Here is a 16,381-nt window from a genome sequence, read left to right as displayed (position 1 = left end):
CTAGCCCTACATGCCTGCATTGGGGGGGGGGGGGGGTGGGGGGGGGGGGGGGGGTATTTTCCCAGTCTGCCTGAAATATGAAACCCTGAATGAAACACTTCCACACTCATAGGCTTGTATCTATGGAAACACACCTCCTTTGGCCACCTGACTGACACAATGGGAAATTCAAATGTGGATTTAAAAATGAGAAATGCATTTTCAAAATGTTTGGTTTTCTTGACTCTCTGCATTCATGTACTTTGCTGTGAGTCTTCATAATGGTTTATACCCAGAGCGGCCCTTCCCACAGTGGCCTCTCAGTTTTCACACTTTGTTAACCCATCCCAGAGTGGACCCTTAACACTTACTTACAATAACATACTTCTTTATTCTGTGACTTAAAACTACCAAAAAAATAAACGTAACTAAAACACAATTATCATTTATTCATGACACAGGGTTTTACAGGATGCAAATTTCTGCATCCTACATGCATAAAAATTGACAATGGATGCAATCACATAGACTGCTACGTGCACATTGACGCAGAAAAAGTCCAAATACTTATTATCTTAAGTTGATCAAGTAACAATAAGTAATCCCTGAGTCTGCTACGAGCCAAATTATGATATCGTTTGCAGTTTGTGGTCCAGAACGTGAAAATTAAGAGTATGAATCCCAGGGACCCTCAAATTACAGTGCTCAAGGTAACTCCCTGATGTCATATAATACACATTGATGATTGTGAAAAAACCCAAATAAACCAACTCATAAGCATACAATCACAAATCAAAAGTGCAATATATTGTACTTGAGTTTACTACTTGAAACGAAGCAGAGTCGATGGGCATGCACTTGAGTGTAACAAAGATTTTCAATGGCTGTTTATTTCCTGATGCATTCAAGCCTCTTTGTTAATGGTGGGAGTGTAGCATGATAGGTGCTAAATTTAAATTGCATGAGGTCAATGACTGAAGTTGTGCATTGCATATTGTCATTAGCAGACAGGCAGGCAGACAGATGTGTCAATAACAGATATTGAGTGTGTGACAGAGGCTGCTTATCACAATCAACATGCTTTTGTTTTTTTATGTAACAAGTAAATTATTTACTATTTGTTGGCTGGTGTACACAATCATGATTAGACTACTACCTTATAATAGGTTTGAACCCTGAACTTTAACATAAAATTTTAGTGTGGTGAACCATCTTAAGCTTGAGGTTGAGAAGGTTGCTAAAGCCAGTACGCATGTGCAAGTCATGACTTCCCTCCCATCTCTCTGAGCAGGAGAACAAACTAAACGGCGATCCCTATCTAGATACATTTGGTTGTGGCATACTGCTGGTCCCAGTGTCTGACTGTATATTTCACAATGACTTTGACTGAAGTCGTCACATGTGACATGTCATGCCTGTTTGCTGTTTATTCAGTCAGTCGGGTCAGTCAGACATGTCGTGTTACTATGAACAATGAGACTGTAACAGGGGGAGAGGCTACTCCTTGAAAAGCTTGTTAGCGTATGCCGTGGGTCATCTTGTGATCACTGCTAGCAGCTTAGTTTTTAAGATTGAGATCAGTTTATTTTCAACAGCTGATTACATTCCCTGCGTGAGTGAGTTTAGTTTTACACCACACTCAGTGATATTCCAGGGGCGGTCTGTGAATAACCGAGTCTGGCCAGACAATCCAGTCAGTATTGGTACTGTAGATTTTATGTAAACTTTCAAGTCAGCATGTTATAGCTTCAGTTCTCGGTACATAGTCTAGAAAGACTGAATTCTATCACTGAAAACTTCTTTCACATAGTGCATATATGCATTTCTTTCTTCTGTTCATTTTCTGTATTGTTTTTCATCCATTCAAATATAATTCTTGCCATATTTCATTCACTCACTCACTCATTATAAAATTCCAACAGCTATAATAAACTGGCTAAAGTAATTCATTGGAAGCTCATGTCTAATTCGTAGATTTACCAGATCAGAGGGCTGACTAGCTGCAAATTTATAATGTCCGTCAGAAACCTCCTGTTTCGAGTGGTTGGACGAGCCTTGGTATCACCCCTTCTGCCATTACATCTAGCATGAATCAAAACAAGAGTAATCCTGCATCTATGACTGTAAGGTCATTTGTATTTGTTCCTACAATCATAACAGTAAGTAATGTATCATGCAACTTCACTTTTCACACTGCGGCAAATTTATACATTCCTACAGAGGTTACATATTATTTGAAGACAGTACTCACTGGGGGGCATATAAGCATTATCATGTCCATTAAAAATCTAATGACAGTTGTAACAATATTTTGCAATAAAATATTTACAAAACAAAAACTGCCTAGTGAGACCACCCTTACACTTCGAATGTACCCTATGTCAGACAAAAATACCACTCCTGGGTTTCCAGTCTTTGGGAGTCTGTCTGATATGTGTACTCCAAGGAGGACTTCTTCTGAGGAAGAATTATACAAACCTGTAGTGGATATGAATTCTTAGAAGAAAATCCTCTTTGGGGTACAGCCACCCACCTCCCCTCATTCTGTCTGATCGTTCAGCATGAAAAGTGAAGTCAACATATAACGAAGTTGACAGCTAGAGTTACCTGCTCTTAGCTGTAGAGGGCCCTGTAAGGGTACTCTCACAAGACAAAATAAAGTTTTTGATAATTTTTCATGATAAAACTGTTTAGATTCGTTGTACCCCGTGCCATAGTAAGAAAATGGAAATACCACAATAATAGACAGCTGTATAAATTTTCAAGTCAAACAAGGCATATCTGGATTGCTACGATCATGAATGAGTTGTGATTACGTGCCACACAGTTTGTGACAGAAATGAAGATTGAACATCAGTCAACTGAAAGTATATATAAAATGCCAAATTTATGTCAGTAGAGACAACATTGACTACAATGATAATAGAGGGTCCCATGATATATAAATATCTGACAGCAAACCCTTTATGGCTGGGTAGCTGGACCTGCATGATTCATTTCAACTTACGCTGACAATTCTGTGGAAATATGTTTCTGGTAATGCTGACCACCATAAATCTGAAATATTGGAAGAAAACAAACTTAAAGACATGAAAGTTCATGAAAGATCATTAAAGTTCATCAAGCAAACAAACACTGTGCCGATGTAATCAGAGCACCATATGGCAACACCTTTGATACAACATGGCATCTCTTGGTTACAATAATAAAATAAAATATAACAACACAACAGCAATATACTGTCTGTTATTAACGTTTGCACTAAAAATATCATAGCCACATGACAGCAACCTCAAGTAAACAGTAAGACAAAGTTATCAATATCCCCACAGTGGAAAAATACTCTTCATGAATATGTCAGTTAGTTACGACTATGCAAAATGTTTTGGTGTGTACATAGCAGTGAGTGAATCTAGTTTCATGATACACTCAGCAATCTTGCCGCTGTCTGTAAACAATATAATCTAGACTAGATAATCCAGTGATCAACAGCAGGAGCATTAATTTACACAAATGGGATACAATGATATGAGTCAACCAAGTGACTATATTACAAAGTGGAAGGAGAGTATTAAAAAGGTTTTAAAGTTCTGCTCCAGGAAAGAGCACTATCACCAATTTCAAACTTGTTGCCATGGAAACGCAAAAAACAATTCATGTTTCTAAGGAAAGCACAAAAATAAAATTCACAAAAAAAACAAAAAAAACACAAAAAAACACACATCTAGGGATCATGGTTGACATGTGTCCCAAGTTTTGTGAAGCTATCAAGAACAGTTTAGGAGATATGCCCTCCCCACTCACAACTTTGTCATTGCAGGGGTAGGGGGTGTTAAAGGTCACATATACTTTAATAGGGTACAAACGCAAAATCACTTGCTGACATCGTTATAAATGAAACCCCGTCATTAAAAATGCTCATTTTGATCTTTAATTACCTTAAATCGACCTTTTTGTCAACAGTGCAAAATTCTCAGCCGCAAACGAAATTTCAACCAATCAGAGCGGCGTGTCTCCGTGACGTAATAGTGGGTATAGAAATGAGGGTTTGTGCAGTATTCATCTACATTTCAGGGGTTGAAGTATTTCGTTTACAGGTTTGTACAAACCTGAAATCGCGAAAGCTGTTGAGAAAAATGAAAGCTATATGTTCTCACAATCTACTATCATTTAGTTTTGTCTGCTGCTTTGCCTAGTTTTTGAGTTACAACCCTTGTTTTCATAGACGATTCTGTCAAAATCACTTGGTGTCGCTAGGTTGTAATTCGTGTTAGGTGGTATAAACCTACACGTTATTTGTCATCATTCACTTGATGCTCAGTTAATGAATTTACAACAGGTATAATTAGTGGTAACGCCACTTAGATTACCCGACAAAGGCAGCCACTTGGCATTTCTTTTGTCTGGATTGATCACAGGATTAACCGATAACACGCTGATTGATTGATTAGTTTCATGGGGATTTAAATGGGGGATTTGTCAAAAAGTAGTATTTCTGTATGTACATTTACTAATCCATACTGAATACACTCTGTCGTGTCTGTGTCTATGTAAAACAACACCCTTCTTTCAAAAGATTAACCGCCAATACATTGATTGATTGCTCATTATTGGCTAACTAAATAACTTTTTAAAAAGAATGACACACATTATGCAAATAGTTGCCAGGTGTGCTATCATGGGTAACCAATGAAACTATACAGAAATGTGAAAAACCTGAAACCATACATCACGTTTTCGTATATTAGACTGTTAAAAGACACATCACTTGGGAAATCTGCAGATCAATTATAATAATTATATCACTTGTTTTTGTGGATATTGATGGATACATTCCTCGAAGAAGGTAATAGCCTGACATTGCTCCTATAACTTTAATTTTAATATTTGCATTTTTGTTTTTAATACGTTGTCGTAGCTTTCAACAGAATCATTGTTTTTGTCGTTAACTGTAATGATGCAGACGACATACACTAGGGCGTGGGTGCGAATTATGATTCATATAGGAAAACTATGAAATGTCTACATATTGCTTTCCTGTTATACATTCGTAGGTCGCTTCTTTTTAATAAGTTTCAAAATGCATACAAGTATGATTATAAAGTAATTAGGATTATGAGACCAAGTATAAAGACGATTATTGACAAGTGTCTACATACTAGTGAGTGAACGTTACAAACCAAGTAGATTTAGCAAGTGAAGAAATTTATCGCGCAGTATTTTCACTTCGACTCCGACCTCGCTTAGATTATGTTACAGGTTGTGTCATGCAAACTCCTTTTGGTCATGATTCAAATACATATTCATGTAATTTTGATTTTCTAACTTGATGAGAACAAACCATACATAATCTCATTAATTCAAATGGATTTGACTTCACGATTTTCAAAAATGGCGGAGCCCGGTCTTGGGATGAATGCTATTTAAGTTTGTTTTCACAGACTTACAAAATCAAAATTACTTTCTACTGGTAGTAATATATGTATTTTCTTGATGGACATTAGGATTTTACATGACATTGCTTATAACATAACAATTTCACTCTTGGAAGTGAGGTGGAGGTCAATATAACATTGCTTGCAATATAAATGTCACTTCGCCCCCCACCTTGCTTTCTTGGAAGAAGTCCTTATGTTAAAAGCTGTGTCATGCACATTCCTTTTGGCCATGATTCAAGTGCATATTTAACTACTAGTAAAAAGTAGCTTTGATTTTCTAACTTGATGAGAACAAATCATAATCTCAATAAGTCTAACAGACGGCGGCACCCGGTCTTGGGATGAATGCTATTTAAGTTTGTTTTCACAGATTTACAAAATCAAAATTACTTTCTACTGGTAGTAAAATATGTATTTTCTTGATGGACATTAGGATTTTACATGACATTGCTTATAACATAACAATTGGTCAATATAAGGGGGTCAATATAATATTACTTACGATAATATTGTCACTTCGACCACAACCTCGTTTCCGAGGAAGAAAGCGTTATATCCATGCAAAATCCTTTTGGTCAGCAATATGTAGTAAGCAGTCTTGATTTTATAAACTTGATGAAACTTGAACTCCATTTTCTATCCTGGAAGTGTGGTAGGGGGCAAACCATCCGATTTAGTATATACCACAGGCTTCCACAAAGCTCACTTCGCACACACTAACAACCAATTTAAGCAGAAACTACACAGTCTGGTGGAAATCTGTGCATAATGACACCATCACCCGACCCCAAGGAACAATTGATGGCAACACAACAATTCGGCATGTCTTTGGTGACGTCGAGAAATCAGCAAAATGACGAGCTTCCTACACATTTTCTATACATTTAACTGGAAACCGTTCCTTCTATGACGTCACTGTAGGGCTCTGGCGACAGAGTTACATAACCTGTCTGTGGTTTCGTTTGCAGGTGAGAAAGAAGCAGACGGCTTTTCAGCAACTTTTAAGCGCTTGGTATGAAATAACCACAAGTGTTTTTTTTTAAAAAAAAATGGTGTTTCGTTTATGCCTAACCAAAAGTCTTTCATATGCAGTGATAAAAGAGTACCAAAAAATTGAGTTTAGTGGTCCTTTAAAAATCAAGTCTGGACCAGACAATCCAGTGATCGACACTGAACAACACACCATGCCATCAAGGTACATCAACAACAATGAGCAAGTCACTGAGCCTTACGATCTAGTTGCCGCTTTGAGCCATCTTGGGTATTTTGGTACCTACTCTAACAATGCCAATAAGTACAGGTGGGATTTGTCTAAAATATATAAGTAGTCATGAAGAGCATGACTGCAGTGTAACATGGAGATTATAGGGAGGAAGGTGTTGCTCATGATAGACCCTCACCTAGAACTTTGGATGCCACTCTGTCAAGGTTGAGGATGTTTTTCCCAAATGGGCAGATGAGGGAGCTGTAATACTTTGGCTGGTCAAAGAGATGACATTCTGGGAGGATGAGGAACACCCTTAGGGCTTCCACATCGGGGGGCGAGGCAGGGAGACTAGGTAACAGATCTTGTTCTATGCTGTTGGTTATCTGAAACACAATATACAGATGTTAATGTTATGATTATACACCGTGAATCACTGCTGCAGACTAACAACCAATAATGACCTGGTTTCTTTTCTTCTTAGTCATAAAGGGAAGTAATTTGTGGATGACAACTTGAATTCCTTCCATGGCTGTCCCACTGCAACAAGTCCTGACAATATCTGCATTGCTTGGCCGCACTAAAATCTGTGTCAGAAGGTACTTGTAAAAAATCAATTACATGAGTTTTTATATATTATACAATCAATCAATCTTAACTCAGCTCATATTATCGATCTGCTCATTGTGAGTGATAACATGCATTACTGTAAACTACAGCAGTACACTTACAGTACTTCAGCAAAACAAACTAAACAGCCCCTACAACAACCCCAATGACAGCCCGACAACGAAACTGACTGATGCAATCCTAAAGTGACTCACCCTCTGAATGATGATAACGTTGGATGTCTGCCCGAGTTGATGGAGGTGGTGCCTGACACTCGGCATGTCCACACCAGGGTTGCGACTGCTGCTGCCATAATGGAGGTCTTGTCTACAATACAAACCAACACAGTAATGTGCAAGACAGTTTGTGTTCCAGTATCTGGATATTTGTGTCTAATAGGATTTTGTCTTAAAAAGCAGGCAGTCTGGTAGATGAGTTAACGAAAGTACATATGAGCAACATCAGCAAACAATATTCCAGCTGTATCAGAACAGTAAATCATCTTCCTAGATGCTGAGGCATCAGTGCCTGTGGCATGAAGTGTCATCCTCCGATCCAAGGAAACGTCTTAACTGAATATATAATACACCATAGAATAGAGGATGATTACTGACTAAAATGTGTGAACAAGAACACATGGTCACCAGTATCCATCGTAACCTCGTTCTGTTCCTGTTTTTTAACTGCACCATATTTTTATGTCCTGAAAATACATACTGCATTTGGTTTCCCTATCTAAAACATCCTCGATATCTCCAGGGTATACGTTCCGATAAGTCTCCACTATACCCTGGACGCATCTACGGCTCTGCCCAATAAATTTATTACCTCCCTTTGCTCCGCCTTCTCACAGTAGCCAATCAGCAAGGCCGCCGTTATAACTGAGCTTGCCAGTGTCAACAAAGGTAGCGGTCGCAACTGCAAAGGTTTGCTCGCAGTGCGTCCCAGATTTTAGGGAAATCATACAAACAAATTGAGAGGTCCGAAACTTTAAAACAACGCCTTCTACCTCTTCCAGAGAACCTCTGCATGGTTTCTGTTGCCAAGTATGATCGGTTAGATAATTCAAAAAACGAAAGTGAGTTGTGATTGGTTCGCTCAACTTCCCAGCGTAGACACCTGACTGGATCAAAAGACAGTCAAGGGAGGTAATAAATTTATCGGGCAGAGCCGTAGATGCCTCCAGGGTATAGTGGAGACTTATCGGAACGTATACCCTGGAGATATCGAGGATGTATCTATAATGGCTACTGTGAAAATCAGTCCCCTTTCGCATACTGTGCACTTAATCAAGAAACACATGACAAGGGCCATAACTCTGTAATAAAATGTACCACAGTTTCCATTTTTTAACTCTGTCAAGGCATTCATGTCCTGAAAACACATACCAAATTTGGTTTCCTTATCTAGGAACATTTTTTGAGAAAATCAGTACCCATAATCTCGGGTGGATGGCTGGAGCTCAAACTTCATGGTGGGGGAACAGAAACCTTGTCCATCATGGAGTGGAGGTTTTCTCCAATACCATCTCAATATCTAGACCTGCTGAATGAGTGAGTTTAGTTTTGCATTGCTGTTAGCAATATTCCAGCAATATCACAGCAGAAACAGACCAGTGCCCACTTGCACAAAGCGATCTTAGCGCTACAATGATTGTAATTCCCATACTCCAACATAGGCTTAAGACAGTCGTAGCGCTAAGGTCGCTTAGTGCAAGTGGACCCAGATATAGGCTCAAACCATTAAACCCATGTGGGGAATGAAACGAGCAAACACATTACCCACTAGGCTATCCCACGCACACCTGCTGAATGAATTCAAGGATATTATCCCCCGTAACACAGCATATACAATGGAGTATGATGTTAGATTTCATTATAATTTTTCCCTGCATGTATAATACAAATGATTCTCAGCATGAAATTAATATCTGTACTTACGCAACTAAGAATGATCCATTTATACAAGATGCATGAGAGAAGATTTTTGTGACATCTCTGAAAAAGATGTAAACATTTGTGTCTTTTAACAAAACATCTTATTCAAGGCAAAAAACACCTTTTTCACTACTGATAATAACGTGAATATATGATACAATAGGAATGACTATTAGACATAGGCACCCCACATTTCCCCTGCAAATATTATTACAAGCACTGTTACAATTTAATCAAGCATTTGGCACTAATTTCTTCACAAACTTTATTCATTATTCCAGATCGCTACAATCTACAACTTTTAAATAGGAAGTTTTCAGCACAATTTGTGTTATCAAAGCAAGATTGGCAAAATGAAACACATATGAAATCCACAATAGACAGCACTGTAATATAATCAAATAAACACTAATGTGGCTAAAAGACAATTGAATAATACATTAACTACTGACTTGTTAATGTATTCATTACCCAATATTTGGGATACATATCATATTCACCATTACATTGAATTTGTTGCAGCCGAACAAGCACTGTGACAACCACTCTTTTCAATATCATACAAAATCAAGCTCGTAAAAGCGTGTGACATACTCAGACAAGTCTATGGATGGCATTTCGTCGGATTTGAGTTGAGCAATTTCTTGTGTTCTCTGTGGACTGAGGGTGAGGATCTGTGTATCTGGGTCTAACTCTCTGTAGTCCGCAGCACGACATCTATCCTGTTGCACAACATGATTCAGTAGGGATCCCATTCACAAGTTCAGTGTCTACACTTCATGCACATGACAACAATGTATTTAAAATCTCAGCTTGCCATAAAAAAATTAACTTTGAAAATTTAAACTATAAATTGTGTATTCATAATGCTTAACCTATTCATGTAGAGAACTTTCTCTTGTTTTTTTTGAACATGAAGTGGAAACAATAGTTAACCAGTAACTAAAGCACGAGTGTGTTAAGGCATGCTGTTCAGAGGTGCTGAAAACTTTATTCCAGGTTGTTTCTACTCCACAGTCAAAAGAAAAAAACAAAACACCCTTTGTAAGACAGGATAAATTTTAATATTGAAGAAATATATTTGCCTTACCTCTGTAGTTACTATCACAAAACAATGATCACTCCCAGAAAAAGTCCTTAGTACATGCATTATCACAGATGCTTGATTATTTTGCACAGAATCACTAGGTGACTTTAATGGGCCTGCCACTACACATGGACTAGTTCTGTTATCATGGCTTCCAAGTCCAAGCTGGCCATTACCACCAAGTCCAAAACTATACAGTCTGCCTGACAACACTGCTAATGCTAAGGTATGCCTCCTGAAATACGAAAGTGGAAATTACAAAACCCAGAAGGCAATGTCATCAGTATCTGCCTGATACAACAAACAAACCAAGAAGCATGTTATATATCTAACAATGCCATAAACCATTTTACCAAAGCTTGCTACCATCATAACTAGAGCAAATAAAAGCAGGGAGCAAAACAGGGAGTTGTTTTCAAGTGTGCCTCACAGGCACTGTCATGAAAATTTAAGTGAGCCATTTCAGTTTCAGGTGTGCCATAAATTCATGGAATATCAAACTGAACTTCAAAACACAACACGACTTGAAGTGAATGTTAAAGTTGATATTGTATCATAACATTCACTAATAAATCATGAGTAATAAAGCAATGCTAGGTATGTATTTTTGTTTATCTACTGACCTCAAACTTTGAAAAGACATTGATGATTAGCTGGCTGCCTGACCTGTAGACTTTATCATTAGTCATCATTCATAATGTCACTTTAGGTCATGAAAGATAATAATGGTGAAAACATTCTTTAAGGTACTTTGGCAAACAAATCAAGTGTGTCAATTCAATTTTAGCCATGTCATCGGTGCAAAGGTACTAATTTCAATCCCTGGAAAATATGAATGATGACAAAATCAAATGATTCTCTCAGTTCATCTTGCTTTCAATCCCTACAAAGGAGGTGAAATAACGATAGCACTGATAAAGAAGGATTTTTAGACATTTCCAATGTTCTAATGATATTCTTGAAAACTCAAAATGATATTCCTGAAATGAAGAGTGATGATTTGCTTGCTTGCTATTTGATAAGCATCTTTGAAATGTACATGAGTGTGTTGACATCCTGAGAAAGTTTGACTGTTCCACCACAACAGTGAAACAAACTAAATGTTTCTTCAAAACATTACTGGTTTTCTTATCTTTAAATTATTCTTTGAATGTGTAATACCTATCTACTTCAGCTTTAATAAATCCAGACAGTGCTTTAGCTCAGATCAGGTATTTACTAATTTAGTAAATGAAACAAGCTTAAAAAAAATGAATACAAGAAGCTAAGTATCTCTTAGAATAACTTTTAATGAGTGGCATTTAGAACAAGGGACATAGGTCTATGGGGTTCAAAAATTTGTTGACAAGCGACTTGCCACAAGGCAAATGACTTCAAGAAAGTAACTTGTCCTGACTAACTTTCCACTTGCCCTGATTTATGACACAATGCTTGATGTTAATGTTTACTGGACTGTTTATCGAAGAGTGATAATTTCTCTCTCTACTGGCTCAACTCTTTTATTATTATTGCGAAATATAATAATTCATTTTGAGCATACATGAAATAAAATTTAAGATTATCTGCAGTATGAAAACATGAGTGGAAATTATCTAGTAGCCCAAAGACAAGTAAGATACCATTATATGATTGCCCAAAATAAAAACTGACTTGTCCCGTGCATCGGGTGATGGGATTTGTGAACCCCTGTATGGATGAACAACTTCCTAACTACAATACAAGCAACATTTCAGTGTAGATGTTCACATCACTATCAAGCTGCAATAGTATCTCAATTAGAACTACCATCCCAATGAACATTTGTCTTTATTTACCAAACTATCAATTCATTTTAAAAAAAAACTGGTAAGACCATGACGTGTTAGACTGTGGTTGATAAAGAATCTCTGACCTGCCACAGACTATCTGTGAGATCTCTGTGCCCATGAGTTCCATCACCTTCTTGGGAAGGATTTCATTGTTGGTGGACATGTGGCCCAGTTGTCCATAGCTACCAGCACCAAATGTAAACACACCACCTTCCTGAAAAAAAAACAAACCACAAACACATTATGCATGACCACTCCACAACTTTACTCACCTGTCAGTAAGTGCTCAGAGTATAATGTCCACTGCATACCACACGAGTCGCAATCTCCAACTGTGCCAGTAAACTTAAGCAAAGACACCATTGCCCCCATCCAGATTTTGATTTTCCTCATAACAACCTAGTATGTTTCCTCCTAACAACCTGTTTCATCAAGGAGTTGCACTAGGATCACATGAAATATGTCAAAACATTCAAATTTAAATGTACCCAATGAACACTTGCATCTCGGTTTTACTACTAGCCTGTTAGTTCTGGCCTGCTTAGGGTTATACCCACTTTAGGACTTGAAATACATGTGTCCAGTTTAAAAACATTGTAACAGATAATGTATTTTGACATCATAAAAAATGCTCTTCTGTCAGTTTACTGAGAATCTACTGCTGTAAAACATCAACCAACTTAACTGTGACCTAAGAGTGACTGTACCGTGACCTGTACTGTGACCTGTACTGTGACCTAAGAGCGACTGTACTGTGACCTGTACTGTGACCTAAGAGGGACTGTACTGTGACCTCATTAACCCTGTACCTGAGTTAGTGCAGCTGTGTGGTCCTCTCCACAAGATACATATTTGATTTTCTGATATCGGAGTGACTTGCACAAAGTTGGGAATGGTCGATCTGGGAAAAAAATAAAAACACAAAAAATGACATCACAAATACGTTTTTCATTAAAAAAGAGCTATGACATAACTCTGAACCACAACTTGGGACAGTACCAAAAGGAGGTACTGACAGGAGAGTTATGTTAGTAGAGCTGTGATTAGGATTCAGAATGTAGAGAACTGCATGATGATAAGCACAGAATGCTCATTTGATAATTAGCGCAAAATACTAGCCAACAATGTGAAATCAATGAAATCAATCACTGAGAAAAAAATATCTGCTCTGTGATAACAACCAATCAGAAAAAAGGTCTGCTGGAGGGTGGTTTAAGGGAGGGAGGTTTGAATAATGAATAAAACAATCAATTTAGTCAGGTAAAATATGCCATCAAATCACATTATTTATTTGAAAGTGGACAAGATGATATCTTCTAGTTTGAGTAAATTCACATTTCACAACTTAAATGCACATATTCTCATGAACACAATACTCAAACAAAGGTGGAACATTCACGTACATACTATTTCTTAAAAATATCATATAACTAATTTCCTACCTCTTTCATCATTTAACCCAAGCTGCCCAAAGCTGCAACAAACAATGATTTTAATGTATCATACATGACACATAATAAACACCAATTATGGAGATAATAGTGAGATTTGTTGACCAAAGCAAAGAATATACAGCTCTCTTTCCAATAAAAGCTGATTATTCAGCAAGTTTCACAAAGACCACAGCAACCTTTCCACCACTTGAACACTGCACATTTTGAACAAACTTGTAAAAGTGTTCTTTGAGTGAGTGTAGAGAAACCAGAACCAGAAACTACTTTTAAACCAGTTTTATTGATTTCAGATACCATACCAAAAACATTTGACAGCTCCAGCTTAAATTAATACCTATTTTAAGCAGTGATGGATTGGGACAAGATGGACAGCTTGAGATGTCTCTGACTTCAGTGAGAGCTAGGTTGGTTTTACCTGTTTCTTCCCCAGCCAAACATAGTGCCAGACTTAGAGAGGACAAAGCTGTGGTTTCCCCCGGCAACTACCTGAGCGATGGGGATACCCTTAAGACAGGTTAGGAATTCTGGTGTGTCTCGATGGACGGTGTTGTTACCAAGACCTAGCTGGCCATAGTTGTTGGCACCCCATGCTCCTACAAGACCCTCTGTCAAAGATAAAACACGAACATAGGTCAGTGGATATTTATAAGAGATTGTAGGATGGGATGCATTAAAATTTACATGACTGACACTGCTAAACATGTATTTAAAAGACAGAAATTACTATGGCTGAGTGAGGTTTCAGAAATGAGCTTCACAGATTATACCCGTGAGGGAGATCCAACCCAGGTTTTCAGCATTAGAAGTGAACACTTTAACCGGTTGGCGACTGACCCATCCGTAAATACTATGCTTATGGACAAATTTGACAAACGTTTGACACAGGACAGGTGATGATTTCACATGGGGCATTTATAAAACCATATGAACAACAGCAAACTTTACAACCTCAGCCTGTTGACATTAACTCTGTCATAGAAACATCAAGATAAGCCTGCAAAGGTTACTGATTCTTTAAAGAAAGTCCTCCTCTCGCTGGGGTACTTATGAACATTAAAGCATCCACCTTAACATCCTACAACAGTTGTAACTATATTTCATGATGAAAAATGTACAATACAAAAGAGTTTGTTTTTGTTAACAAGACAAAGTGAGATAACTGGACACCAAATCAAGCAAAAGGAGCATATCTTGAAAGTTCAATCAGCCAGAGAATTACAACACTGCCCAGTGCTGAGGACTGTGCTGAGAACCCTCGCAAGAGTGTCTGTCAAGTTGCTAATGGCAGATGAATGTGCATGGCCAGCTCCAAATAGCCCCTGAGAAGATCTCCACAATGGGCAGAGCTGCTGCATATGTCCACAGGAACCCGATATCGCACTGTAGGTTAAACATAGACCATAGATATACACTCACGTCATATATATTAATAGAGTAAAGGAGCAGCAGTTGCCATATTGGATTGTCGTGCAGACATCGACTCTTTCTGATTTCAAGCTGAAATGTACGCTAAGAATTCGGTGACATTCAAAACTATGCACACGTACCTCTCAATTATACATGTCCCCACACATCCTGCCTGATTTCCACGACATAACACCCATTTTATTAACTTTAATACGTCCTCAAACTCGAAAATCAAACCAAAACACCTCTGGGGTGAACGTTATCCTGTGCATATGTCTTAGAGGTGATAACTGCCCTAATCGAATGAGCTATCAATCCCTCAAAGGGAGATAAGCCTTTGTGCATATAACCCATACAAATAGTTGGGACAAGCTAGAAATGGTCTGCTTGCTTGCATGCCAAAAGACCAACTTTTCCACCACCATCACTACCAAACAACTGCTTATTCTTCCCGACAGCCTTTTATCGTTTGATGTAAGCCTTGAGAGTTTTACAGAAACCTACAACGTAAGCACATCTAAGAGAAGTACTGGATGACTGAAGATGAGATCGGACAGGAAGTTCCATAGGTGCTGTCACTTGTAAGGTGCTGCCAATCTTGGGATGATAAGAATGTGGTAAGCCAATGCTGACCATGAGCTTGTGAGTCAGTTCAGGATCCACTGACATTGCATTAATGTCACTGACCCATCTACCAGACGTTACCACCACAAGAAAAGCTGCCATCCAATTTAACACCTGTAGGAAAAGAGCCAATTGTGAAATGGGAGCAGACAACCAATCAAGATTGATTGACAACTCCCATGTGGACTAATCTGCAGGATAGCCAGATGGATTCTGTCCACACCTCTCCACCATCACCAGGTATATGAAATGCTGAAATAGCCTTGGGGTAACCCCAAATAGTTAAAGCGGCAAAACAGACTTTCAACTAAGACTGTAGGGACTCCAATACAGAGACTAATAAAAATGCAGAAAATGAATCAAGAATCCCCATGTAGACACATCAGTCCACATAGCAGGTCCAACTATCCTCATATTGAATTGTCTGTCCCTCTGAGATAGCAGGTGAGGTTGAAAGAGTAATAGTACAGGACGCTGAGCTAGATGCCCAGAGGCAAACAGATCCATCTGGAATGACCCTTACAACCAGGAGATAATCCAGAATATGCCCCGATTGAGCAAACACTTCTGAAGGGCTGGTATCTGAGAGTGTATCTGCACGAATGCTGTCTACCTCGGGGAGGTCACGTCATAGCTGAAACTGCTACGCTTCCCGAAGGAGAGACGGAGACACCATGCCATCTTGCTTCAGGATGTAGGTCTTCACCATCTTGTTTTCCATGTCTAGACAAACCACACAGCTTCAAACCTGCAAAGCATTTGAACACCAACTGGAGTGCTCTCAATTCTAGCACACTGATGTGCAGGCCCACTTTGTTCTCCTACCAAAAGCCT

The 16,381-nt window shown here is 38.4% G+C and overlaps 1 protein-coding gene across 2 annotated transcripts in view; it reads right to left on the bottom strand.

Annotated features, from left to right (window-relative positions):
- The window catches only part of LOC137284957 (probable E3 ubiquitin-protein ligase HERC4), a 60,482-nt gene that overhangs the window by 26,858 nt on the left and 17,243 nt on the right, over positions 1 to 16,381 (bottom strand). For both annotated transcript variants that reach the window (XM_067817041.1, XM_067817040.1), the window contains exons 5-14: positions 13,932 to 14,121; positions 13,505 to 13,536; positions 12,872 to 12,963; positions 12,146 to 12,276; positions 10,258 to 10,489; positions 9,762 to 9,889; positions 9,171 to 9,227; positions 7,446 to 7,557; positions 6,818 to 7,007; positions 2,987 to 3,036 (exon numbers count right to left, since the gene is read on the bottom strand). In XM_067817041.1, coding sequence (XP_067673142.1) covers positions 2,987 to 3,036; positions 6,818 to 7,007; positions 7,446 to 7,557; positions 9,171 to 9,227; positions 9,762 to 9,889; positions 10,258 to 10,489; positions 12,146 to 12,276; positions 12,872 to 12,963; positions 13,505 to 13,536; positions 13,932 to 14,121 — 1,214 coding nt within the window. The remainder of the gene's footprint in view (positions 1 to 2,986; positions 3,037 to 6,817; positions 7,008 to 7,445; positions 7,558 to 9,170; positions 9,228 to 9,761; positions 9,890 to 10,257; positions 10,490 to 12,145; positions 12,277 to 12,871; positions 12,964 to 13,504; positions 13,537 to 13,931; positions 14,122 to 16,381) is intronic.

Source organism: Haliotis asinina, chromosome 5, assembly GCF_037392515.1.
Source record: "Haliotis asinina isolate JCU_RB_2024 chromosome 5, JCU_Hal_asi_v2, whole genome shotgun sequence".
Classification (NCBI taxonomy): Eukaryota; Metazoa; Mollusca; class Gastropoda; order Lepetellida; family Haliotidae; genus Haliotis; species Haliotis asinina.
Note: the sequence above shows the minus strand (reverse complement) of the source record. Positions and strands in the feature narration are given on the sequence as shown.